The sequence below is a fragment of the Primulina tabacum genome, chromosome 4 (genome assembly GCF_025594145.1).
Source record: "Primulina tabacum isolate GXHZ01 chromosome 4, ASM2559414v2, whole genome shotgun sequence".
NCBI lineage: Eukaryota > Viridiplantae > Streptophyta > Magnoliopsida > Lamiales > Gesneriaceae > Primulina > Primulina tabacum.
This window is the reverse complement of record NC_134553.1, coordinates 49052692-49080314: the sequence shown is the minus strand read 5'-3', so window position 1 is coordinate 49080314 and position 27623 is coordinate 49052692. Positions and strand designations below refer to the sequence as shown.

The 27623-nt window shown below is 36.9% G+C and overlaps 1 protein-coding gene across 2 annotated transcripts; it reads left to right on the top strand.

Moving 5' to 3' along the window:
* Nucleotides 1–3456: 3456 nt before the first annotated feature.
* On the top strand, nt 3457–6269 carry LOC142543699 (receptor-like cytosolic serine/threonine-protein kinase RBK2). 2 transcript variants are annotated; one of them, XM_075651101.1, is made up of 9 exons: nt 3457–3645; nt 3936–4001; nt 4214–4609; nt 4722–4973; nt 5081–5235; nt 5348–5427; nt 5513–5648; nt 5733–5882; nt 6072–6269. In XM_075651101.1, exons 3-9 carry the CDS (start codon nt 4231–4233, stop codon nt 6195–6197), a joined length of 1278 nt encoding a protein of 425 aa, XP_075507216.1. In that variant the 5' UTR covers nt 3457–3645; nt 3936–4001; nt 4214–4230; the 3' UTR covers nt 6198–6269. The 2 variants fall into 2 exon arrangements, with proteins under 2 accessions (XP_075507216.1, XP_075507215.1); XM_075651100.1 differs by lacking the exon at nt 3936–4001.
* Nucleotides 6270–27623: the final 21354 nt, after the last annotated feature.

Sequence of the window (27623 nt, the reverse complement as noted above, 5' to 3'; positions counted from 1 at the left end):
TAACAACTAGTAGGCTATGCGATGTCTACTGATGAGTGATATGAACCTCTGGAGACTGGAGGGCACATATTTTGTTCCTAAACTTTTCTCTGCACGGATTTCACACATAAATGACCTCAAGTGCACATGTTTTTCACGTTAAGTGCATATGAGTTCATTTTTCCTGTGGTGGTTAATAGTACTGATCATGGATTAAGGAGCTTGGCAAAGTACTTTGTGCTAGACATGACCAATTTGGTCATCAAAGTTATAAGGCGATACTTAATAACCACATAGGCTATGTGATGTTAGCTGATGGTTGATATTAACCTCTCGAGGGCACAAATTTTTTACCTCAACTTTGCACCGAACTGATTTTGCAGGTAAATGATCTCGAGTGCACAGATTTTGCAAGTTAAGCGCACATAAGTTCAATTTCCTCAAATTAAATGATGCAGCTAGCACCCATAACCTTAATTATATCGTGCACTTCCTGAGAAATTTCTCTTCCACACCGGTGAAGAATTTGCACAAAAAGTGCACGAGTCCATCTCCAAATTACATGTATATATTATTTTTAACTCATCGTGTCTCTTTTTTTTATTATATAATAATAGGAGATATATAGAAACGTTAATCTTGAGAAAATATAAGGCATACAATTGTAGAATAATTATTTTATATTATTTCAAGAAATTATAGTCTTAACATGTTCGATTTTTATCACAAGTGCTCTTTCCAACTTTTTTCTTTGGTTGGTCGCTTGGTCTTCAAAACTGCTAAATTGGTGCATATGGCATACATACTTAACATGATCGTCTCAGATATGTTTCAAAAGTAAATAAATGTACAAATCAAACCCCATCTATCTTTGAATAAATTAATCCACAAATAAGAACCATTAAACAATTTCCACTTACTATCCCCAAAGCTTAAAACATGATTTCAAAAACACGTGGTGTAGCTTAATTTATGCCTGATTTTCCATGTTATTTTCATTACGTTGCATGACTGATGTCTTTTGAGATGCATGGCTGATGTTCATGTGAGACCGACACCAACGTCTTGTTTCTTCACAACTCGGATACGATGGTTCGGTCCAGCTTTTTTTCCCGAATTTGTCACGTCCGGGACGGGGGTTGGTTGACACCGGCATTGCTCTCAAATTTACATTCGAAAACAACAAGCCTCAGAGTAAAGAATTCAGAAACCAGTCTTTTATTCATAATACTGAATATTCAATGTCTGATACAACTCAATTAATAATGTTTTACTGCGGAAATGTAAAACCAGAAATATAACAACGTCTTAACAAACGCAGCAGAATAAACATAAACTAGAACTAATAGAAAATGTTCTTCTTCACCAGCCCCAAAATTGAATCTGCTCTTCTTCTTCTAATTTTTCTTCCTCGTTCTTATCTGAGATGGTTTTGATGGGTGAGTGATATGATTGTCACTCAGTAAGTAGGGGCGGGAATAACTCCCAGTTTTCGAAATCGTTTTCAACTAGAAACAGTAATACAATAATATACAGAAACTCTTATTTTCAGAACAGAAATCAGAATTCAGAAATCACAAGTTTCATAACAGAAATCAGAATTAGTAAGCACTGAGCAAGTTAGTGAATTTCATGGCTAAACCGATATCAGTCCCCCTATATGTTCTCTCCTCTAAGGGGTGAGGCCAGAATCAGAATCAGAATTCAGAAATGTTCAGAATATATATTTCTACCATTAGTTCACTATGGAGTTTCAGTACTTCAAAATCATATATCAGAATTTAAACATTCAGAACTGTGCTTTAAAACAGAATTAACAAACTGATTTCAAGATAATTATACATAAGCCCACTTACCGTAATTTGCTAGAGTTTCGGTTGAAGTCTACTGGAAATCCGGTTGCTCTCGCTACTGGATTTTACAGCTCGAACAAGGCACTCTCTTAGCTCGAAAATTTAAGTAATAATCTCAAGATTTGTGTAACACCAATTCAGAGACTTTGAGGGTGTTATTTATAGGCCAAAATCTGACAGTTAGACTCCCTATTAATGGCCATAATCTGCATTTAACAGCCTTTATTCCATGTTAAATGCTTCAGTTACAAGTCTTGAGCAGAACCAGTAGCTATCTGTTGGCATCTCGCTACTGAACTCTTCTGCTGCTGGATTTTGTCTACTGGATTTTATCTGCTGGAAAGTACCATCTTCTGAAATCTAAGTTGCTGCTGGAATTGTTAGCTTCTGCTGAAATTTGCTAGCTGCTGCTACTGCTAGAAATTCGGATTCTCACATAATTGTTGTAGGAGATGAGAGCGGCTTATCTAATCTCGACTACTTCTTTGAGCCCTGGACCGAATAGGTTAGCTCGCATATCCAGGATAGACTGACTATTCGTCAACTTGCTTGTCTAAATTGAACTGATTTTGAGTTTGAGCGAAAATGTAGCCTTTTTTATTGGAAATTATTTTTTTATCACATATATATTTATCACTAAACTTTAGTTATTTATATTATCAAATTTTAATATTAATTATATATTTTTTTATTTTTTATATTTTGTACTAAGAGTGTTGTTGTGGCACTACACATAGCAGTGTCGCATAAATACTACAATGATATCACATTGAAAAAATAATTAAAATTTAAAAAAAAATTAAAACATAAATGACCAAATTTTGTAGAAGATTTCATAGTCTCATACGAAACAAGATGGTTTGAAAATGTAAAAAAAATACTTATAGAGTAGGTTCTCTCATGAGACGGTCTCACGAATTCTTTATCTGTAAGACGTGTCAACCCTACCGATATTCACAATAAAAAGTAATACTCTTAGCATAAAAAGTAACACTTTTTCATGTATGACACAAATAAAATATCAGCCTCACAAACTACGACCCGTGATACCGTCTCACACAAGTTTTTGTCATACTTATAACAATCAATTTATGGATTATTTAATTTAACATATATAAAAGAAAAAGAATCTTATTGTATTTTTACGTATTTAAACAAATATATTACTAAAAACTATGGTAAAAACTAACAAATCTCATCCCTTTTTTTTGGGGAAGAAAAAAAACTTAAAAATCTACGAAAAAGCAAACTAACAAATCTCCGAAAAAGAAAATCAACAAGTCTTTTATGCATATATTTTAAATTAGTCGTATCACCAATTATTTCAATTTTAATTTAACATCCTTATAATGATAATGACCCTTATTTTATTTAAATTCAGTACTCAACTTTATCAACACACAAAGATATTTGAATTACGAAATAGAAAAATCTTAGCATGAAACTTATCATGAATTACGAAATAGAAAAATCTTATAAAAATAATTCATACAATTTTTTATTTTAATTCATTTTAAATTTTTTGCATAATAATCAAATAAGGGTATTTTCCTCCTTAAATTTATATTCTATTGCTGTCTTTTCAAGAAAATCTTCAATTTATTCAGGCTGGTGGGGTAAAGCTACGCAGCTTTATCTGGGGAGAGTAACCTTGGACAATTACAATTCAACTTCATGCAGCGAATATAATATAATCTAAAGGAAAAGGAGAAAGAGTACAAAGTAAAAAAATTCAAGCTTTTTGTTCTGTGTAAACTGCAAAATCATCCGCTTCTGAAAAAAATCCTTCAAGAATCGAGAGCTTCTTGTTCCAGTACGCTTGTGCTGTTTTTTCCCTTGCGTCTACCTCCTGTTTCTCTTTTTGTCTCTGTTTTTAAGGGCCATATTTCAGGAAGTGTCAGTCTCTGTTTTGTGGATAAAAAATTCTAAAAGATTTGATTTTTGGCTTCTTGTTGGTTTCTTGCTCAATTTTATCGGTGAATTTTTCTTTTCTGTTTTTTGTTTTTCTGCGTTGAGTTTGTCTTTTAATGGGTATCAGTTGTTCATATGGTTTCAGCTACAGGGCTGAGATTAAGTAATATCTTTGAATTTGATTACTCTTAGATTTTCAAGAAAATTTCTCCCTTGAAACTCCATGTACTGTTAGCCAGCCATTCTTGAAGCTTCAGGGTAGATTTTAAAATTTTTGAGCTTTGGCATATTAATCCCACAGATTATTGTATCTAAAACATCTCGCTATCCAGTTGCAGATGTTGAGTTGAAGTTTCTTTAACGTTTATGTTGTGTATTCCTTTAATCTCATACTTTCTTTAAATTAAAAAAAAAATATTGGCACATCTCCAATGTTATTCGACTTAAATTTGCTTGCTTTTTCCTGTTAGAGAATCGATTCTCAAGAATGGAGCAGAAAGATAAAGGGAATATTTATTCCCCTGATTCAGTTCTTGAACACTTCTTGAGAACTGGGGAATCTCAAACAGATTCATCAAAAACAAGTACTTCGGAATCAGAGGAGGCTCAAAATGACGCAAATTCGGTTACACCGCCAACAAGGTTCTGCGCGTTGTTGAGGAATAAATCAAGAAGAAAACTAGCTTCATTGAATCCCTTGGCAAACTTCAAACTATCAAAGAAATTTAGTGGTAGTATTAGTTCGATGGTCAAATTTACTGGCAGCCCGAATCCCCTAATTGACTCCAGTTTGCTGTACTTCAAGCCTCAATGGAAGAACTTTCCATTGTCCCAACTTCAAAAGGCAACCAGCAATTTCTCCCGAGGTTTTGAGTTAGTTTCGCTCAAGAAAAAGAACTGTTCAATATGTCTGGATATGATATAGAAGAAACCTTAACCGACATTTGTTTACACATTTTGTTTTTTTCCTGTGAATAGGGAATTTGATTGGAAAGGGTGGTTATGCTGATGTTTACAGGGGACGTTTACCTGGGGGACGTCTTGTAGCTGTTAAACGGTTAACAAGAGGGCCCTTGGGAGAGAGAATGCTCGATTTTCTATCCGAACTCGGGATAATGGGTCATCTGAATCATCCAAACACTGCTAAAATGGTTGGATATGGGATCGAGGGTGGATTATTTCTCATCATGGAGTTATATCCCCGTGGAAGCTTGGCTTCTATGCTTCAGAGTTGGTTCATAATTCTTGGATCAATGCATATTTTTCGTTCTCTAAGTTTTTTAGCACTTAAGGACCAAATTGATGTAGTTTCTCTTCACTGTTTCCAAATTAAATAGGTTCCAAGGAGAAGCTGACATGGGATGTTCGCTACAAGATTGCGCTAGGAGCTGCTGAAGGGTTGCTTTACCTTCATGAGGGTTGTCAAAGAAGGATCATTCATAGAGATATTAAAGCTGCGAACCTATTGCTCGCCGATGATTTTGAACCTCAGGTATATTCCCAAAAATCCAAAGTGTGCATACAGTGTAGGCCTAAAAATAGAGAAAATTGCATAATTGAATTAAGTTGTATGAGTGGATTAACATGAGGTTCTTTCATTCTAGATATGTGATTTTGGCCTTGCAAAATGGCTCCCGGAACGATGGACTCACCTTACAGTTTCAAAATTTGAAGGCACTTTTGGGTAATTAGAACCTAAAGTTTATTCAATTTTGTTTACTAATTTTAGAATAATGATTTAAGATTGCCCATAATCGTTATCTCTGAAGGTATCTGGCTCCAGAATTCTTGATGCATGGGATAGTAGATGAAAAAACAGATATTTTTGCCTTTGGAGTGTTACTTTTGGAACTCATCACAGGCCGTCGAGCCCTTGATTATTCAAACCGAAGCCTCCTTATATGGGTATGGCGGTTTAATTTTTTTAAAGGGTTGCTTAATATGTAGTGTTTTTTTCATGATAATATTCTGATTATTTGCTTCTGCCAGGCAAAACCACTGCTCATGAAGTGCAAAATCCGAGAGCTCGTGGATTCCACACTCTCTAACAACTACAATCCCTCACAGATGAATCTCATGATTTTGACTGCCTCTCTCTGTGTGCAAGAGTCTTCCATCAAACGCCCTCGTATGCGCCAGGCAAGCACATCAGTTTCCCTCGAGTTCTTACAAATGGAAACAACACGAAACAGAAAAGGCAACTACTAAGAAAATAATCCTTGGATAATCTTCACCATGGTTTCTTGACGATGTTGTCCGAATAGTATTATCTCAAACTCGGGCTTTGATAGTTTTAGACTTCATATTGATTTGTGATCTTTGATGTAGGTTTTGCTGCTTTTAAAAGGACGTTGCGGCGACCTGGAGTTGGTCAGAAAATTTAACAAGCTTTCAAGTTGGAAGAAGTATTATGAAGAGCTCTTTAGTGCAGAAGATTTGCAGCAATTTGTTTGATTCCTTGTAAATATCGAGAAACTTTGAAATTTATAAAAACAAAGAAGGTTTAAATTATGCATTGGCTCACAATTTCTTTCTTAGAATTCAACATCCCTTTTCAACTGATAAATCTTTAATTTAAAGGTAGATAGATAATAGATGGACCAATGGGCTAAATCTTGCATTATTTAATTTTAAAACGAGTCTTAGTAGTGCATGATTTATTTAAATGCATTATTTTAAATTAATTATGTTTGAGTGATGTACGTTAAAATGTTTTTCGAGTGTCATGTTTCAGACGACTATTCGAAGCGGGATCGAAGAAAAGACCGGTGACGATTTTGGTAATCTAAATTGTGGTATTTTATTTTAAGTTGAGGTTGGGGCATTTTTAAATAATTTATTAAGTTTAGCATTTTAAATCCTAATTCATTTATTTAGTGGATTTAAGAGTTTAAAACTTTTAAAATTGGTGTGTAATTATTTTAATTAAAGAGTTTGATTAAATTAGTGTGTGTTAACCTTTAATTAGTATTTTAATTAGTTAATTTAGCTATAATTTCTCCTAATTAAAACACACACACACACGTTTTATACAATCACACACACTTACACGTTTTTACACACACTAAAAACCGATTAACACACACACTTCATTATTCAGATTTTTATTTTTAGAGAGGAGAAAACCTAGGTTTCTAAGAACCCTTGCAGCCGCCCCTCCCCTCTCCATCTTCCAGCAAACTTTCGTATGTTTTCTTCAAAGATTTTAGCGCCACGTTCGTACCGGATCAATCCTCACGCCATCTCCGCTTCGGTATCGCCGTTTCGGTAAAGTTTATCATCAAAAGGCACGTATATTCTGTTATTTCTGCATCGATCTCGTCATATTATGTGTCGTGTTATTTTTATGCGTAAAAATTCATGTGTGACGTTCGTCGTTTGAGCAGAAAATGGTTTGGATCAGTTTTGGGATAATTTTTAGATCTGAAAACTCGTTTTTATTGTCTTTTTAAATACTGCGACTTTTTGGTCGTGATTTTGAGAAAACTTTCAACATGAAAATTGTAGAACTTTTTGATACCTTCGATTTGACAGTAAATTCGAAATATTTGGATAAAAATTGAGTGAGTTATGATATTTTTCGTGGGACTGCTCAAACTGCGTTTTTCAGAAAATTATGTATTGATGTGTTCTTGAGATTTTATTGTTGCAGGCTTCGTTGGGGATCGACGGGTGATCGTTGATGCATCTAGGTATGCTTAGTATGATGTTGAGATGTTATTTGATATGTCGTTTAGTGTCGATAGGCACTCGAATGCATTAGAAGTCGTAGGAAACGAGTTGGTGTCAATTGCCACGTTTTTGAATTGTATGTGTCGTAGGGTGGACGTCGTTGCTTTGGGTGTTTGTGCGAATTTGGTTCGATGTTATGGCATGCTAAGATGGGTCTCGGGGTGTCGGTTCATGGTCCGTACAATCGAGTCTAGAATGACAAGCATCGTATGTATTAAATTTTCGTGAGTTTCCGATTTGCGCAGGTACACGGACCCTCTCATGGACCCTTACACGGGGTTCGTGCATTTTTATCCTTCGAAGTGCATTTTTACCGAGACTACACGGACCCCTACCCGGACCCATGCACGGGGTCTGTGCCTTTCCCCTTCTGCACGACAAATTTTACCAAGTCTACACGGACCCGGAGCCGGACCTGGGCACGAGGTCTGTGTCCCTTCTTCTTCCCGAGTATCCCTTTTTGCGCACCTCCACGGACCCCTACCCGGACACATGAACGGGGTCCGTGTACACCATATTTTTGGGAAATCTTATTTTGTCTTGGAGTTTCATGTCTTGGGTTAGTACGATGATTTAAATAAGGTCAAGTCCCGAGTGTTATAGAATGTCTTAAGTTATTTATTGAATTCGGTGGTAAGCACGAATACCTACGTCTAAGTTATGCAAGTTAAGCATTTGAATTCATGTTAGTATGTGTAGCAACGGCCCCAACCGAAGTCCAACGAATCCCTCAACCCCAAGTAAGTATGTTGACGTGCAAGAAAAATATTTTGAGTTTTTGAGGTATGCTAAATGTCTTGTGACCAAATTATGTTTAGGATTGGAAAGCGTTAAATTATGAACGGAGACCAATCCGCCCGTTAAATTATGAACGGGTTTAGATCGTGATTGAGAAGCGTTAAATTATGAATGGGGACCAATCAGCCCGTTAAATTATGAACGGAGATCTCATGTATGTGGCAGTGGATACGTCCCTGTCATCCCAGTACTGTGGTTTAGTCTGATCAGGCGATTATGTTATGGGTCACTTGCTTTGAAACATGCATCTACGCAAAAATGATGAAGCTATGTATGTTTAAGTATGTTCAAGTATGCAAGCATGTTTAAGAAAAATTTATGGCACGTCTAAGCATGTATGTACGTATGTTCAAGTTTTATCTTGCAAGTTCAAGTTTAATGTATGTATGTCCTATTTTAAAGTTGCATGAGATCTTATTATGTAGTACTTGTTACTTCCAGTTTATATGTGTTGAGTCTTTAGACTCACTAGGCTTGATCGAAGCAGGTGAGGATGTTTATGAGGAGACATGAGGTGGGGACCAAGGAGCAGGCTTGGATTGAGCGGGAGGCTAAACCCGAGGACCGCCATGTTTTTAAGTCTTTATGAAAATGTTCAAATACTTTTGTCAAACTCTATTTTTGAGATTTTTTGAGACGTACAGTTTATTTTATCGAATTTTGAATGCTCACGATTTTATTTAAGAAAATTTTTAATTCTTCCGCAAATTTTAGTAGTAAAAAGTACGGTACGTTACAGTTGGTATCAGAGCCGTGTTCTTGTAAAGGGTTACGCCTACTGCCAGCCGCAAGAAGCTCACGAAGTCACACCTCAAGTCTGTAAGTTTTAAAGTTTTAAATTTATGTTATGTAATAAGCATGAAGTTAATATTTCAGTATGCGCATGTTTTTAAGTTCATGTACGTGCATCCTACATTAGTGATATCATGTTAATGTATGTGGGGTTTACGTGTTGGGTAAATTATTGGAACAGTATGCCTCCTAGACGTGTGATCGACCGTGAAGCAAGGGACGAGGATAGAGAGACTCGTGAGGAGAGGAGAGACGCTCCTCCATCTCCACCTCCGGACATGCAGGCACAGGATGCTTGCAGGTATGACTCAGTTCTTCGCACAGTTTGCGGGAAACCAAGCCGCAGTAGATGCAGGGGCGAGGCCCCAACCGAAGGCTGTGTATGAGAGATTCAGGAGGATGAATCCGAAGGAGTTTTCGGGTACCACTGACCCGATGATAGCTGAGGGACGGATTAAGTCTATCGAGGTAATTTTTGATTTCATGGAACTGATTGATGCAGATAGGGTCAGGTGTGCCACGTTCCTTCTGACAGGGGACGCCAGATTATGGTGGGAGAGTGCGTCGGTGGCAGTCAACTTGCAAGTGCTGCCTTGGAATGGCTTCAAGGAGGTGTTCTACTCCAAGTACTTTACTGAGGAAGTACGGTCCAGAATGACGAGGAAGTTTATGACGCTGCGACAGGGAGACAGTAGCGTGGTGGATTTTGTCAGGAAGTTTGAAAGGGGGTGTCACTTTGTGCCCCTGATAGCTAATGACGCCCAGAGCAAGTTGAGGCATTTTATGGATGGGTTGCGGCCAGTCTTGGGCCGTGACGTCCGAGTTGCTGGTCCTACTACCTACACGGTTGCCATGTCAAGAGCTTTGGCGGCAGAGCAAGACCAGAGAGATAACGAGGCTGAAAGACAGGGTAAGAGGCCCTATCAGGCACCACCGCAGCACCAGCAGCAGCATCATCATCAGCGACCCCAGCCTAAGAGGCCATACCAGGGGCCGCCAGGGAAGAAGCCGTATCAGGGACCGCCAAAGGGCAAGGGTCCAATGCAGCATCAGGTGGCGCCTCAGAAGCCCGTTAATTTTCCAGTGTGCCCTACATGCAACCGCCAGCATCTGGGACAGTGTTTGTATGGGTCGGGCAAGTGTTTTAAATGTGGAGCAACTGACCACATGCTGAAAGAGTGCCCACAGTGGAAACAGCCAACTCAGGGCAGGGTGTTCGCCATGCATGCACAGGAGGCGAACCCAGACACTACACTGCTGACGGGTAACTTATTTAATTCCGTACTGTATTAAATTTTCGCCTTGCATGTTTATTTGAATTGGGATTATTAGGATATTAGATGGGGTTTTTGGTGTCTTTTGTTGCATAAGACCACTATTATAATTTTGGGATGTAAGTTTTGGTGTTGTGCTAACGTCTCTCAGGAAATATTTTCATTAAGAGAATAGCTACTCAGGCTTTGATAGATTCAGGAGCCACTCATTCATTTATTTCGGAAACATTCGCTAACCACTTGGATATCAAGACCATTGGACTCGACGTGAATTATTCAGTGACAGTCCCATCCGGGAAGAACTATCAGCTACTAGGGTGGTCAGGGACATTGACCTGGAATTACACGGCCACCTCGTGTATGCCGACTTGATCGTCTTGCCAATGCCAGAGTTTAATATCATACTGGGATGGACTGGCTGACGAGGAACAGAGTCTTGATCGACTTTCAGAAGATATCAGTTTTGGTTAGACCAGTGGGCATGGAGCAGTTCCTGTTTGAACCAGTCAGATGGAGGAGTTTTTCTCGCATGATTTCTTGCATGCAGGCGCGGAGACTCATTTCCAAGGGGTGTCAGGCTTTCTTGGCCAGCATCATTTCAACACCTGACATACCCACTCCGTACACTATCAGATGTGCCAGTAGTCAGAGACTTCCCAGACGTCTTTTCCGATGACGTCACAGGCCTTCCACCAGAGAGAGAGGTGGAGTTTGCGATTGATCTCATGTCAGGCACAGTGCCAATCTCTAAGGCACCGTACCGATTAGCTCCAGCTGAGATATTAGAACTCAAGCAACAGATTCAGGAGCTCCTCGGACAAGGAATTCATCCGCCCCAGTTTCTCGTCGTGGGGCGCACCAGTACTTTTTGTAAAGAAGAAGGTTGGGAGTATGAGGCTGTGCATCGATTACCTAGAGTTGAACAAGGTAACGATAAAGAACAAGTACCCACTCCCTAGGATCGAAGACTTGTTTGATCAGTTGCAGGGAGCCACGGTGTTCTCTAAGATAGATCTTCGATCAGGGTATCACCAGCTGAAGGTGAAAGAAGCAGATGTGCATAAGACAGCTTTCAGAACCAGATATGGGCATTACGAGTTCTTAGTAATGCCGTTTGGACTGACGAATGCTCCAGAAATTTTCATGGACTTGATGAACCGAGTATTCCAGCCCTACTTAGACCAATTCGTCATAGTGTTCATTGACGATATTCTTATTTACTCGAAGAGTCATGAGGAGCACAGTAAGCACTTGAAGACAGTTTTCGCAGACCTTGCAGAGTCGCAAGTTATTTGCGAAGTTCAGTAAGTGTGAATTCTGGTTGGAAAAGGCAGCGTTTTTGGGTCACATAGTATCTAGCAGTGGGGATTGAAGTGGATCCAGCCAAGGTGGCAGCAGTTAAAGATTGAGTTGAACCGAAGAATGCATCAGAGATCCGCAGTTTTCTGGGTTTAGCCGGTTACTACCGTAAGTTTATTCAGGGGTTTTCGTCCATAGCAGTGCCACTCACTTCACTGACCAAGAAGAATGCTAAGTTTGTGTGGAGTGATGAATGTCAGAAGAGCTTCGATAATCTGAAGCAAGCTCTTATTTCAGCGCCAGTGTTAGCCATGCCAACAGGGCAAGGAGATTTTTTGCTATACACCGATGCATCTAAGCTCGGGTTAGGCGCAGTGTTGATGCAGCATGGTCGGGTGATAGCTTATGCTTCCAGACAGTTGAAGGTGCATGAGAAGAATTATCCGACTCACGATCTGGAACTAGCCGCCGTTATCTTTGCATCGAAGATTTGGAGACATTACTTGTACGGCGAGAAATGTCAGATATTTACCGATCACAAGAGTCTAAAGTATTTCTTCACGCAGAAGGAACTGAACATGAGACAGAGACGGTGGTTAGAGTTCGGTGAAAGACTACGACTGCGAGATTTGCTACCATCCGAGAAAGGCTAATGTCGTCGCAGACGCCTTGAGCAGGAAAGTGGCAGTTGTAGCACAGTTGTCAGTGCAGAAACCTCTTCAGTCTGAGATTCAGAGGTTTGATTTAGAAGTTTACCGCAAGGGCAGAGCTCCAAGGCTGTCTAATCTGACAGTCCAATCTTCCTTGCTAGACCGTATTCGTGCGGGCCAGCCTTCAGACGAGCAGTTGCAGAAGTAGAGGCTGAAGGATGAGGCCAAGGGTAGTTTACTCTACACGGTGTCAGATGGTATTGTGAGATACAGAGGTAGGATGTGGGTGCCTAGTGTTGATTCGATCAGAGAGGATCTTCTGACAGAAGCACACGCATCTCCGTATTCTATTCACCCAGGAGGTACCAAAATGTACAAGGACCTACAGATTTTGTATTGGTGGCCAGGGATGAAGAGAGACATCCGCAGATTTGTGTCTGAATGCCTCACTTGTCAGCAGGTGAAGGCAGAGCATCAGAGGCCAGCAGGATTGATTAAGCCACTCCCCATCCCAGAGTGGAAATGGGAGAATGTTACAATGGACTTTGTGGTTGGTTTGCCAAGGTCAGTCAGGGGATCCAATTGTGGGGTCCTTAGCTCCTAATCGTTATTACAATGCAATCTGATTAGGGTTAACTAATTACAGCGGAAAACGAGTTTAAATTTTCTTTACAATGAGCCCAAATCATTTTATTTGAATACTAAAAATAGTATTTCATCTCAAATCATAAAACACGCCCACACGTAATCAAAGCCAATCACATGCAAACAACTCATATCCTCGGGACATGCCCCGGTATATAAATACATATACATATATACTGGGAACAAAACATAAACCTCAACTCAAACTGTGGCTCCCTCCAGAAGCACCATCTCCGGTCTCCTGATATCCTGGAGTACCTGCCATTGTCCACACACAAAGACAACAACAGCCCCCCTTGGGGTGAGCAAAGCTCCGTATGGAACAACCAATCATATATACCACAGATATCTAAACAATGATATATGGTATGCAATGCATGTATGTCGTGGAGGTATCAGGTCAAATGCCCATCCAATGAGCACATGTCAGAATCAATCGAATTGCTATCAAATCAAGGCTCGAGCTGGCACACCGGCCAATATGGGATACTCGTATGATAGCGTCGGCAAAGCGCCATCAAATCCCAAATCTCATATCCAATCATATGGGGCCACAATTGTCTATGCTTTACGGGTCATATAATATCGGCATAGCGATTGTGTTCACAAACCCCGGAATCCAATCAAATCATATCAGGGTATCCAAGGATCATAGCTCAACGTGCATGTCATGTATCGATGTATGCATAAAATGATGTGTTTTAACAAAACATTTATTTTATACATCGATATCTCAATCTCAATGTCATGTATGCCACATCAATCAACAAATAAGGCATATAGACACATAATCTCATTCCAATCAATCAAATCAATCCGACATATATCATATAATACAGATATCTGTCGTATGTTACCCGGTCGCAACATACCTCAATTCTTCGTTTCCAGTTGATGTAGCATGAAGATATTGATATTACACTTTATCTACATCAATAACATACTCATTCCAATCAATAATATATTCCAAAATCATTAATATGAGTTTCAAATATCATTTGAAACTTCAAAAATTCATATCAAATCAAATTCATATCATAATTCAATTCCGACTTCGAATATAAGTTTCTTGTCGGTTATTCTACTACATATCAGAAATTCAACTTCAAATATATGCTATTCCAGCACTTTGATATTTAGAGCTGCTGGAACTAGAAGAAAATTACCTCAGTCAGAAGCCCTCGACGCGACGATCACAAATATATAATTTGTTTCGCGTTTAGACAGCATTTCGAAGTGATTTCGGACGAAAGAAATCAAGATTTCTCGTACTCTCTCAAAGCTTCAGAGGAGAAGATGAAGAAGGAAATGAACGAAAATCTCATTCTTATCTTTACCGCCTTCGCGCTCGGGCGGTAGAATTCTCGCGCCCGAGCGCGAGACATTCTGCCCCCGACTCAAATATGTACCGCGCTCAGGCGGTCACAAATTATCGCTCGGGCGCGGCATGTTCTGCCCGAACATCCATTTCACATACTCTGGCGCTCGGGCGGTCACTTTCTACCGCCCGGGCGCCACACATTCTGTACCATTATTTGATTTTTGTACCTATTGGCGTCCGGCTTCTTCACTCGAGCTCTTACAACGTCAATTCCTATTCAATATTCATTTTCTCAATTCCATTGTCATGATATACATCAAATACATAATCACATGACAATTTCATTAATTATCGATAATCACATATGATTTACAATAATACGATACACGGTCCTTACACCAATTCTATTTGGGTTATAGTGGATCGACTCACTAAGTCAGCTCACTTTTTACCAGTGAAGATGACTTTCTCCATGACGCAGTATTCGGAGCTTTATATCAAGGAAATAGTTCGGTTGCATGGAATCCCAGTTTCTATTGTGTCCGACAGGAACCCAAGGTTTACATCGTCCTTTTGGAAAAGCTTACATGCAGCCATGGGAACGAAGTTGCTTTTCAGTACAGCTTTTCACCCGCAGACAGATGGCAAGTCTGAGCGAGTGATTCATATTTTGGAGGATCTATTGCGAGCCTGTATGATCAATTTCCAAGAGAATTGGGAATCGAAGATACCTCTAGTGGAGTTTACCTACAACAACAGTTTCCAATCATCTATAGGTATGGCTCCCTACGAGGCGTTGTACGGAAGGAAGTGCAGATCGCCAGTTCATTGGGATGAGGTTGGTAAGATAGCAGAACTTGGCCCGGAGATAGTTCAGCAGACTGCAGATGTAGGTGGTCAAGATTTGAGACAGAATGAAGACCGCACAGAGTCGCCAAAAGAGCTATGCCGATAAAAGGAGAAGAGACCTCGAGTTTGCCGTAGGTGATCACGTTTTTGTAAAGATAGCACCCATGAAGGGTGTTATGAGATTTGGGAAAAGAGGCAAGCTCAGTCCGAGGTTTATCGGGCCGTTTGAGATTCTTGACAGAGTTGGGACATTAGCTTATCCTATGGCCCTTCCGCCGAATCTGGCCGGGGTACACAATGTGTTACACGTCTCGATGCTGAGAAAGTACCTAGTTAATCCTTCGCACGTGTTGAGCTATGAGCCGTTACAGTTGGCTCCAGACCTGTCTTATGAGGAAAGACCCGTCCAAATCCTAGACAGACAGGAGCGGAGACTTCGAAACAAAGTGACCAAGTTGGTCAAAGTTCGGTGGCTAAATCAATCCGTGGAGGAAGTCACTTGGGAGTCAGAAGCGGACATGAGGATTCGCTACCCGGAATTGTTCGGTAAGATTTAATTTCGAGGACGAAATTTTTATATGTGGAGGAGGAACTGTAGTGTTCAAATTCAGTACACGTATAACTCATGCATTTATTTAATTATTAAAGCATTTATTTAATTTTAAAACGAGTCTTAGTAGTGCATGATTTATTTAAATGCATTATTTTAAATTAATTATGTTTGAGTGATGTACGTTAAAATGTTTTTCGAGTGTCATGTTTCAGACGACTATTCGAAGCGGGATCGAGGAAAAGACCGGTGACGATTTTGGTAATCTAAATTGTGGATATTTTATTTTAAGTTGAGTTTGGAGCATTTTTAAATAATTTATTAAGTTTAGCATTTTAAATCCTAATTCATTTATTTAGTGGATTTAAGAGTTTAAAACTTTTAAAATTGGTGTGTAATTATTTTAATTAAAGAGTTTGATTAAATTAGTGTGTGTTAACCTTTAATTAGTATTTTAATTAGTTAATTTAGCTATAATTTCTCCTAATTAAAACACACACACACGTTTTATACAATCACACACACTTACACGTTTTTACGCAAACTGAAAATCGATTAACACACACACTTCATTATTCAGATTTTTGTTTTTAGAGAGGAGAAAACCTAGGTTTCTAAGAACCCTTGCAGCCGCCCCTCCCCTCTCCATCTTCCAGCAAACTTTCGTGTGTTTTCTTCAAAGATTTTAGCGCCACGTTCGTCCCGGATCAATCCTCACGCCATCTCCGCTTCAGTATCGTCGTTTCGGTAAAGTTTATCATCAAAAGGCACGTATATTCTGTTATTTCTGCATCGATCTCGTCATATTATGTGTCGTGTTATTTTTATGCGTAAAAATTCATGTGTGACGTTCGTCGTTTGAGCAGAAAATGGTTTGGATCAGTTTTGGGATAATTTTTAGATCTGAAAACTCGTTTTTACTGTCTTTTTAAATACTGTGACTTTTCGGTCGTGATTTTGAGAAAACTTTCATCACAAAAATTTTAGAACTTTTTGATACCTTCGATTTGACAGTAAATTCGAAATGTTTGGATAAAAATTGAGTGAGTTATGATGTTTTTCGTGGGACTGCTCAAACTGTGTTTTTCAGAAAATTTTGTATTGATGTGTTCTTGAGATTTTATTGTTGCAGGCTTCGTTGGGGATCGACGGGTGATCGTTGATGCTTCTAGGTATGCTTATTATGATGTTGGGATGTTATTTGATATGTCGTTTAGTGTCGATAGGACACTCGAATGCATTAGAAGTCGTAGGAAACGAGTTGGTGTCAATTGTCACGTTTTTGAATTGTATGTGTCGTAGGGTGGATGTCGTTGCTTTGGGTGTTTGTGCGAATTTAGGTTCGATGTTATGGCATGCTAAGATGGGTCTCGGGGTGCCGGTTCATGGTCCGTACAATCGAGTCTAGAATGATAAGCATCGTATGTATTAAATTTTCGTGAGTTTTCGATTTGCGCAGGTACACGGACCCTCTCACGGACCCTTACACGGGGTCCGTGCCTTTTTATCCTTCGAAGTGCATTTTTACCGAGACTACACGGACCCCTACCCGGACCCATGCACGGGGTCCGTGCCTTTCCCCTTCTGCACGACAAATTTTACCGAGTCTACACGGACCCGGAGCCGGACCTGGGCACGGGGTCCGTGTCCCTTCTTCTTACCGAGTATCCCTTTTTGCGCACCTCCACGGACCCCTACCCGGACACATGAACGGGGTCCGTGTACACCATATTTTTGGGAAATCTTATTTTGTCTTGGAGTTTCATGTCTTGGGTTAGTACGATGATTTAAATAAGGTCAAGTCCCGAGTGTTATAGAATGTCTTAAGTTATTTATTGAATTCGGTGGTAAGCACGAATACCTACGTCTAAGTTATGCAAGTTAAGCATTTGAATTCATGTTAGTATGTACAGCAACGGCCCCAACCGAAGTTTAACGAATCCCTCAACCCCAAGTAAGTATGTTGACGTGCAAGAAAAATATTTCGAGTTTTTGAGGTATGCTAAATGTCTTGTGACCAAATTATGTTTAGGATTGGAAAGCGTTAAATTATGAACGGGGACCAATCCGCTCGTTAAATTATGAACGGGTTTAGATCGTGATTGAGAAGCGTTAAATTATGAACGGGGACCAATCAGCCCGTTAAATTATGAACGGAGATCTCATGTATGTGGCAGTGGATACGTCCCTGTCATCCCAGTACTGTGGTTTAGTCTGATCAGGCGATTATGTTATGGGTCACTTGCTTTGAAACATGCATCTACGCAAAAATGATGAAGATATGTATGTTTAAGTATGTTCAAGTATGCAAGCATGTTTAAGAAAAGTTTATGGCACGTCTAAGCATGTATGTACGTATGTTCAAGTTTTATCTTGCAAGTTCAAGTTTAAAGTATGTATGTCATATTTTAAAGTTGCATGAGATCTTATTATGTAGTACTTGTTACTTTCAGTTTATACGTGTTGAGTCTTTAGACTCACTAGGCTTGATCGATGCAGGTGAGGATGTTTATGAAGAGACAGGAAGTGGGGACCAAGGAGCAGGCTTGGATTGAGCGAGAGGCTAAACCCGAGGACCGCCATGTTTTTAAGTCTTTATGAAAATGTTCAAATACTTTTGTCAAACTCTATTTTTGAGATTTGTTGAGACGTACAGTTTATTTTATCGAATTTCGAATGCTCACGATTTTATTTAAGAAAATTTTTAATTCTTGTGCAAATTTTAGTAGTAAAAAGTACGGTACGTTACAAATATAGCCCAATAATTTAATTATTAAATAAAATTTAAAATCTTATAAATTTAATTTAAAAAAAAATAAAAAAGACATAAGATTAGGGATAATCGACCATCGTCAATTAACTTATTGATAACATGAAGTTTACTAATATCCAAATAGATTTTAAATCAACTTCATCTTAATCATGCAATTTCAAATACACATCCTTCAAATCAATTCAAACAATCAAAGTGTAACCTTATATTTTTGGGCAAAAACTTGTGTGAGATGGTCTCACGGGTCGTATTTTGTGAGACATATCTCTTATTTGGGTCATCCATGAAAATATTATTTTTTATGCTAAGATTATTACTTTTTATTGTGAATATCGGAAGGGTTGACCCGTCTCACAAATAAAAATTCATGAGATCGTCTCACAAAAGATCTACTCATATTTTTGTTCCGGTCAATATGATGGATTCTGAATTTCCAAGTCATTTAAAATATCGTTCCAAGTACATGTAAAGTGAGGCTCTCACTTGCCATTGAAGATCAGCCCAAAACAGTGGTAGTTAATAGTCACAATTAAGGCCAAAATGTTTTAACTAAATGAAATTCGGAATATATTGAAAAAACCTGAAAAAATATTAATGTAAAAAATTTAATATTCAAATTCAACTTTTATTTAAAATAAATTTTGAAAACAAAAGGATATTTAGAGTATTTATCTTCGTTCATTAAAATGACTAAAGTGATTTTTTAAAGAGTCCATGCATTATTGTGTAAGAATTATCTTTAGGTGTTCGAGTTGGTGGAATAATTAAGTGCTTAACTAATAAATAATTATTAGTTTAATTCTTCATACCAACGTTTTATCGGGCGCGTTTGTTGCATAATATTTGTCCAATGCGATTTACTAAACTATCGTGGTTTGCAGACTGGTGTTTTAGTTTAGATATTTACCTAGTGTGTACTAAAGGGTATCGGCTTCGAGTTCCATCGTCAAAAACAAAATATAAATAAATAAATTATGTTAGAATATATTTTTTTGTCTAGATATATTAAAACATGAAAATTATTATATGGATGGAATAGAAGACTTCTATTGGAAGCCATAGAGTATGTGTCATAATATGAAGCAAAAAATATTTGAATGACTATTTTCATATGTAGTATTAGGGGTGGGCATCGGGTCGGGTTTCACGGGTTCGGGTACTTCGGGTCGGGTACCCGAAATTTTCGGGTAGCTTATTTAGTACCCGAACTTTAATCGGTGCTACCCGACGGTTCGGGTACCCGAAACTTTCCTTTGTAGTCGGGTACCCGATTTCGGATACCCGAAATTTTTGTTTAGATTAACATGTCTTTTAGGATTTTTTTTATTAATGAAGTTTTTGTCCAAATCAATTCAATTGGTATATTTTTAAACAGCAATTGGTCTCAATCGGTATGGATTGTAAATAGGCTGCTGATCGCACACCACTGGTTGAGAGATAGTTTGGCACCAAAAACTAAGTTGTGTATTAGTACTTCGTGGAGGTATTACCCAAAAGCCTAAACTTAGTTCAATGATAATAAGTTTGAAAGACAATATTATCTATTTTAAAAACCACTATATTTTGTTACTATATCTTTTAAAGAAATATCACTTTAAATCTTTCATTTAGGAAAAAAAAAATTTAAAAATCTACTTAATAAGTTTTTTAAGTTAAATAGTAAGTACTCGACGCAATGAGTCGTACATATCCAACGGCTAAGATTTCACACAGAATTGGCGAATTGTACCAAACTTCAACACAACAAGAAAAACGAAAGACTCAAATTTGACATTCATTTTGAAGTGAACATAATACCATTGTCAAACAAAATGACTCGACCTATAAGAACACATTATGCCAATTGCCCTAGCATATCGCCTGGCTGCAGTTGTAACAATCTTGAATTTTCATCCAAGCTACCCCAGGCAATGAACTGATTTGTGCGACAAGTGTGCTCGCTGTGGTTGACTCGCTGCATCATAGAGTTTCATTAATAATTTGCATCAAATTATAAAACACTATAAAGTGAAAAGACAAAGTAGTAAACACAAAGTGTTGAGAAGAACGAGAAAACACAAATTGTTTAGATTAACTAGCTCTCCACGCAAAACATCTTCCTGTATCTGAAAAAACAGCTTAATAATGCTAGTAAGCCACAGTCACAATACACAATTATTTCTAGTAAACTGCATTGAAAAGCAAAACATGGATAAGGGTATGTGCATATTAGTATTTACAGTCATCGAATATAATGAATTTAGACTTTAAAAACTTACAATAATCGATTGTTGATGCTTTCCATAATTATATATCAATTATGGTTGAATCCTTCTCTGAGTTTGTTAATTCTATGCCAAAATAAAAAAAACAAATAGATTAGTCATTAGAGAATAAAACATAACCATTAAGAATAAATATAGAAAAGTAAAGAAACAAAAAATATGCCTTTCTCAAGTATTTCGATTTCAGCTAAATCTTCCTCCACGCATATAGGCTTAGAATCCAACCTTAGCCAATTTTGGGTACATACCAAAGCTTGAATTATTCTAGGAGACAGTGAACTTCTAAAAGCATCCAAAACACGACCATCTGTACTAAATGTTGATTCCGAAGCAACAGTGGACACAGGAATAGCTAAGATATCACGTGCCAATCGAGAAAGAATAGGAAATCTGGGAGAATTGACTTTCCACCACTGAAGGATGTCAAAATTTTCATCATAATCCTCAGGATCCTCACCTAGATATTTCTCCAATTCTGACTTCACATGTTCTTTTTTCCCACCAAGTTTGTATTTTCTAAACTCATCTTTCAAGTATGTTCGAGAAGTCATTGAATTATTAGGTTGAGAATCTTTTGAAAATGATGTAGAACCTAATGCAGAACGTACCGGACTTCCTGGAGTTCCATGTGTCACTTTATAATCGAAAAAAATTTCTTGCATTCCATTCTTCACTTTTTCCTTCATCATCGCGCTCTTTTCGATATCATCATACATTGTATCAAATGAAAACTCAACAAACTCTAATTTGTGACGAGGATCAAGAATCACTGCATAATACAACATCATGTTCATTTTTTCAATCGAGCCCCAATACTTGTCAAACTTATCTTTCATTTTTCTCGACATTTCACTTAGTTCAAAATCATCGCTTCCTAACCCCTGTTTTAGAAGCATGTCAACAGCACTTATTTCATGAAATATGATGTTCGAAGTGACATATAGAGAGCCAGAAATTGCCAAAGTGAGCTTGTAAAAGTGTCCAAGAAACTTGACTAACAAACTAGCCCTTTCCCAATCATATTCCGATGGAATCCCATCATACGGTGATTTCAAGAGATCATTCACGTAGGCAAGATCTATATCGGCATATGAATCAAATGCTCTTTTCAAAGATATTGCAAACTCTAACATTAGATATGTTGAGTTCCATCTTGTAGGTACATCAAGGCTTAACAATTTCTTTGTATCTATCTTTTCGATCTCAACACATTCACAAAATTTTTTATACCTTACTTGCAACTACATGAGGTTTTTTTTACAAGATGCGAAGTGATTCTGTAAAGGTCGAGTCCCATGTATTTTTGGATCTGCCTTGATCTCTCTACAACAATATTTGCACCTACCTTTTTGCACCTTGTCACTTTCACAGTAGAATTTTTCAAAGTGTTCCCAATATTGTGATCTAGATGTCATATCTTTTCTAGCTCTCTTTTTAGACTCGGGTTTCACTTCATCTTTATCACCATCATTATCTAAATCTTCCACAAAATCAGCATCATTGTTCTTGTTTTCATCAACATTATGAGCTTCTTCCATTAGATGATCTATTACACTCTCCATTTACACAATAAAATTCTGAAATACAAAATATTCAATAAGGTGGGCATAAATAATAATTGTGTGATCACAAACAGTAGGATAAGGTCTAGGATAAATTCCTTGCCCTTGCAGCCCGTAGAGCGTAGACAGTAGACAAGAAGATGAAGGAACAGAAACGAGAAGACAAGGTCTAGGGATTTAGTTTTTTTTCCTTATTTTAAAATATAAAACAATATATATATTACAAATATTACAAAACATTTTGGGTACCCGATTATCATGGCAAGCCACAGACTTCGGGAGGGAAAAGGGAAGAACAAAGAATCCTAATTATCATGGCAAGCCCATGTTTAACAACCCCCAACAAATAATAATATTTTACAATCCTAATAATAGTATTACTAGTTAGGAGAGATCTTTGCATTATACAATTTAGGTCTATGAACGATTTAATAAGATGTATACTCATTTTTTGAGAAGATGCGGCTGACTGGCTGAGGGGTGACCGGCTGAGGCACAGCGTTGGGAGGGAAGATGAGGCGCAGCGTCGGGAGGGAAGAGTGAACTGTGAAGAGCCGAAGAGTGATTTACGGAGGGAAGACTGAAGATGAAGAGTGAATTAGGGATTTAGGTTTTTTATTTCTTAATTTAAAATAAAAAACAATATATATAATATATATGGAATTTCGGGTACCCGATTTTAATTTCGGGTAGTAATCTACTACCCGAAACTAACCCGACAGTTTTATATCGGGTTCGGGTACCCGACCCGAACAAGAAATTGAGGAAAATAACCGACCCGATCGGGTAATAACCGATCGGGTCGGGTCGGGTACCCGATACCCGATAAAAAACGCCCACCCCTATGTAGTAGCAACATAATAACTTCAACTAAATCCAAATATATGATATGTACACTATACATGCAATCCCAAATTCAAATGTGTTATTTTCCGACTAAATGAAAATGCAAATTACAACCAAATGGATCTAAAACCGTAGGTATGCATGCACATATACATAGAAAATCGATTTTTTCTCGAAATCGTCTGATTAAACGCGACGAAAAATCGATTTTGATCGAGATATTCTTTAATATTTCAAACATAGCTTACCACGAGATAAAAAAAAAACTAATATAAAGTTCTTTTTATATGATTTTCAATTGATGATAAACAAAAACGGGTCGTATTTTGTGAGCCGGATTTCTTATTTGGGTCATCCATGGAAAAAAAATTATTTTTTATGTTAAGGGTATTATTTTTTATTATAAATATCGGTATGATTGACTCATCTCACAAATAAAAATTCAAGAGATCGTCTTGAAAAAAACTTCCTCGAGATGATACATGATAATTTGATATAATTATGAATGAGTAATCTGACTGACTGTTTAACTACTAATTAAGCTGTTAATAAATACTGACCGGACTGAAATCGCAACCTTTGATTCTGTCTGCTTTCATACGCTATCATAATTATCCACCTATTTTAGTCACTTTTTTGCTGTACTTATTTATTTGGGAAGCCACCTCTTTCCTTTTTCTTTTTCTTTTTTTGGGAGAAAAATAACACAAATCAAGTAATATTAAATATCAAGGATAAATAATAATCGATCATAATTATATATATATAGCGATTTTAATTTTAAAATAATTAATGAAATATTAATATATTGAACTGATGTTGCCACCTGAATTGATGATTATGGTATAACTTGCCAGACTGAAAGGTCAAGAATTAAACAGTCAGGAACGAAGGAGTGACGATCATGAATTTTTGTAATAATTTCTTATATGAATTAATATTTAATTGATTTAGTTATCACAGTAATTTTTGAATGATTAAATTTTGATACTTTTTTTCCCTTGTCTAAACATGAACTATCCCCGATTTTTCATACTTTATGTTGATGTTGATGACAATTAGTTTTGTCCATGTACTGCTCCGGATCGATTTTGATACTTGTTATGTTTAAGTCGGCGACAAAAGAGAAGATTTTGAGAAGAATGAAGATAAATATACTAAAAAAAACGATTGAGATAAATGTATCAAAATCGTTATTATACATTCAACTCAAGGACACGTGAAAAAATTAAATATTATTAACATATAACTCCCCATACAAAAAAATTAACTTATTGCATGCTCAAGCATTAAATTAAGAAATCGTCTTGATCAATTTTATTTAATCTCATAGACGTACACATTTTGCCTTATTCTTGGGTGGGTGGAAATTGGAAAGTTGATTAATTATTTGGCACAATAATTTATAGTTCACCAACATTTTACTAGAAAATCTAATTGATGTGACCACTATTTACACTTTATAATACATCTTTGTTTTTTTTGGTGGGTGGGTCTTTCAATTTTATAAAATAAATATTTTATTTAGTTTATCCATGAAAATTATTTTTTATTTCAAAAATATTATTTATTACGATAAATATAAATAATGTTGATTCGTCCCACGAAAAAAATATATATATATATATATATATATATATATATATATATATATATATATATGTATGTGTGTGTGTGTGTGTGTGTGTGTATGAGCTCGTGCTTGTTATATACACTAGCACTCATAAACTCAAGCACATATATTGTGGGGACCCGGACGCTAATTCAATTCATAATCATCAATAGGATCAATTTACTAATCAAGGAATTTGGGTCATAAAAAAAATTTTCTTTAAATGCGGAACGTAATGGAATTAACTAATATACATATTCGTATAAAATAAAGTACAAGTCCTGTACGGTCTACATTCAATAAAACTAAGGTTCAACAACTAAATATCAAGTGTTCAATCCTGTTTACAATAAAGTCCGTAGTCTCCACTCTATCACGATTTCTCCTCATCTTCTCGACCCTGATCATGCTCCACCTGTTGCCATGCACACATACAAACAAGACAACAGTCGGATAACTCCGGTGAGAATTATATTCCCAGTATAAATCATGTATACATGCAATCATATAGACAATATAAAAGCATATAACAAATAGTTATAACATGTATCCAAATCCGAACATGTATCAACATCAATAATAAACCATACTCTAGCCTTATGCCATAATCAGGAACACAAAACAATATAAATCATACTATAAACATGAACCATAATCAGGAACATAAATCAACATCAATCAATGAATCACTATCCGTAACTCTCAGGCTTAGACTAGACTCAATCCTAGTCTAGGGATCCCGATTTCCAGACGTTGGCATTCCATATTGATCACCAGTAATAGAAGAAACTCCAATTCTATCCACATCGATATAGTATCGATCACCAGTAATAGAAGAAACTTCAATTCTATCCACATCGATATAACCAAACATCCAGTGTCTTGACCTAACCGTCACAGACTTTGGCTGTTTTCACCAATTTCCTATCTTGTGACATCGTGCAATGTGTACGTGGCGATCCCACCACTATCAGGCACTTCTGTCACAAGATCACTCGTCTAATACTCATCTAATACATGCTCTCTATAAATCAATAGAACAAGCATATCAAATCAAGTCCATGCAAATATCAATGCAATAAGGTAAATTATGTGATTTAGGGAAACTCGAGTCAAACCCCACTCGAGTTGTGCAATCCCAACTCAACATTAATTTATACCTTTATCTTCTCGGTCTGACGAAGTCGAAGTCTCGAAGTCAAATCTGTTCCATATCAATCTGAAATACAATATCACATAGGCACAATCTCAATATGCAACTCAATTCAAAATCTAGTCTGATTAATACTCAAATCAAACATAATCTGATCAATATCGAATCAAGATACAATCTGATCCATATCGACGATATCACAATATAATCGAAGTCGCTACTGAATCTGATCAATATCAATCCACTGATGTTTCAACGGTATCACAATACAGTCTCGATAACCCCGTCAGTCTCAACATCACAGATATAATATCAGAATTCATAATCAATATCGGTAAAACTTATAATCATTAACAATACAACCCTGATATCGAATCTCAATCAAATCAACTCCGAAAATCATAACAAATACATACACAGTCTGTTCTTCAATCTGACTTCAATTATACGATGTCTACGATATCAGAAACACCATATATGATTCATATTTAATTCTGACAATATCATAATTTCAAATCATGTCTAAACGTAACTGCATCGATAGAAACTCAGTACTGAAGTCGGATTGAAAATCTAAAGGACGGTTCGAGATATAAAGGCGTAAGGATTTTTCACCGTTTCTCTGAAGCTTTTTCGATTTCTTATGAATTCTGAAATGAATTCATGATATATACATATATATATATATATATATATATATACACACACACACACGTTGCATACGAGAGACCAAGTGGCTTATTTCAATTCTGCATGTCGCGCGCATATGCGCGCCCAAGCCCCGCGCATATGCGCCGGAAGTTCTATCCGGAAGATTAACTACTGGACGGCTCGCGCATATGCGCGAGACCTACTGTCTCGTGCATTCTACCCCTCACGCATATGCGCGCCTCCACTCCGCGCATGTGCGCCCAACTCTCTGGAAATGCTACTGGACACCTCGCACATATGTGCGCCCTCTCTTCTTTCCCGGTCTAATACTTTCCGTCTATAATCACATCAATTAATCCATAATTCATTTCAGATTAATCTCAGATTATAATATATAAAATCCTGGGCATTACATATATTGTGTATTTATTGGGTGCAAAATAATAAAGTATAAATTCATATGTGATAATTTAATACTTAATATTTAATCTCTAATTAATGTCAACAAAAATTATTTTCTACGATAGGAATCAAATTAAAAGATGATGAATATGATTAAAATAAAAGTAAAAATTAGTTTTAAATATTTATTAGTGTAATTTTTTACATTTAATGATATTGAAAATTTTAACTATAATTTTTTTTAGTGAGTTTTAAATAAATTATGTTAGGAATTGAAACTTCATTAAAATCATGTGTTTTTCATAAAAATTGTAGTGTAAACACCACTTTCTTACAAACACATATTAAATAAAATGATAATTATTAAGATGTTGTTTGACTAAAATTACTTAAAACATATTTATCTGAAAATCTTATAAATTGTAATGTATCATTTTTCAAACTTGTTAAAACGTAATGTAATAAGTCATTTTTTTACTTCCTACCAATGAAAATTTATCATTGCCTTTTACGAATAGGAATTCAAATATTTAAAATACATATGTAATTTTTTAATATATACTAAAATTTACCAAATTATTTGGATTTTGCTTCGAAATTAAAATTTTACAAAAACCTAAACAAAACACCCGATTATATATTTATAATTATTTATGTTTTAATTCAATAACAGATAAATAAATAAATAATCCACCTACCAAATAGAG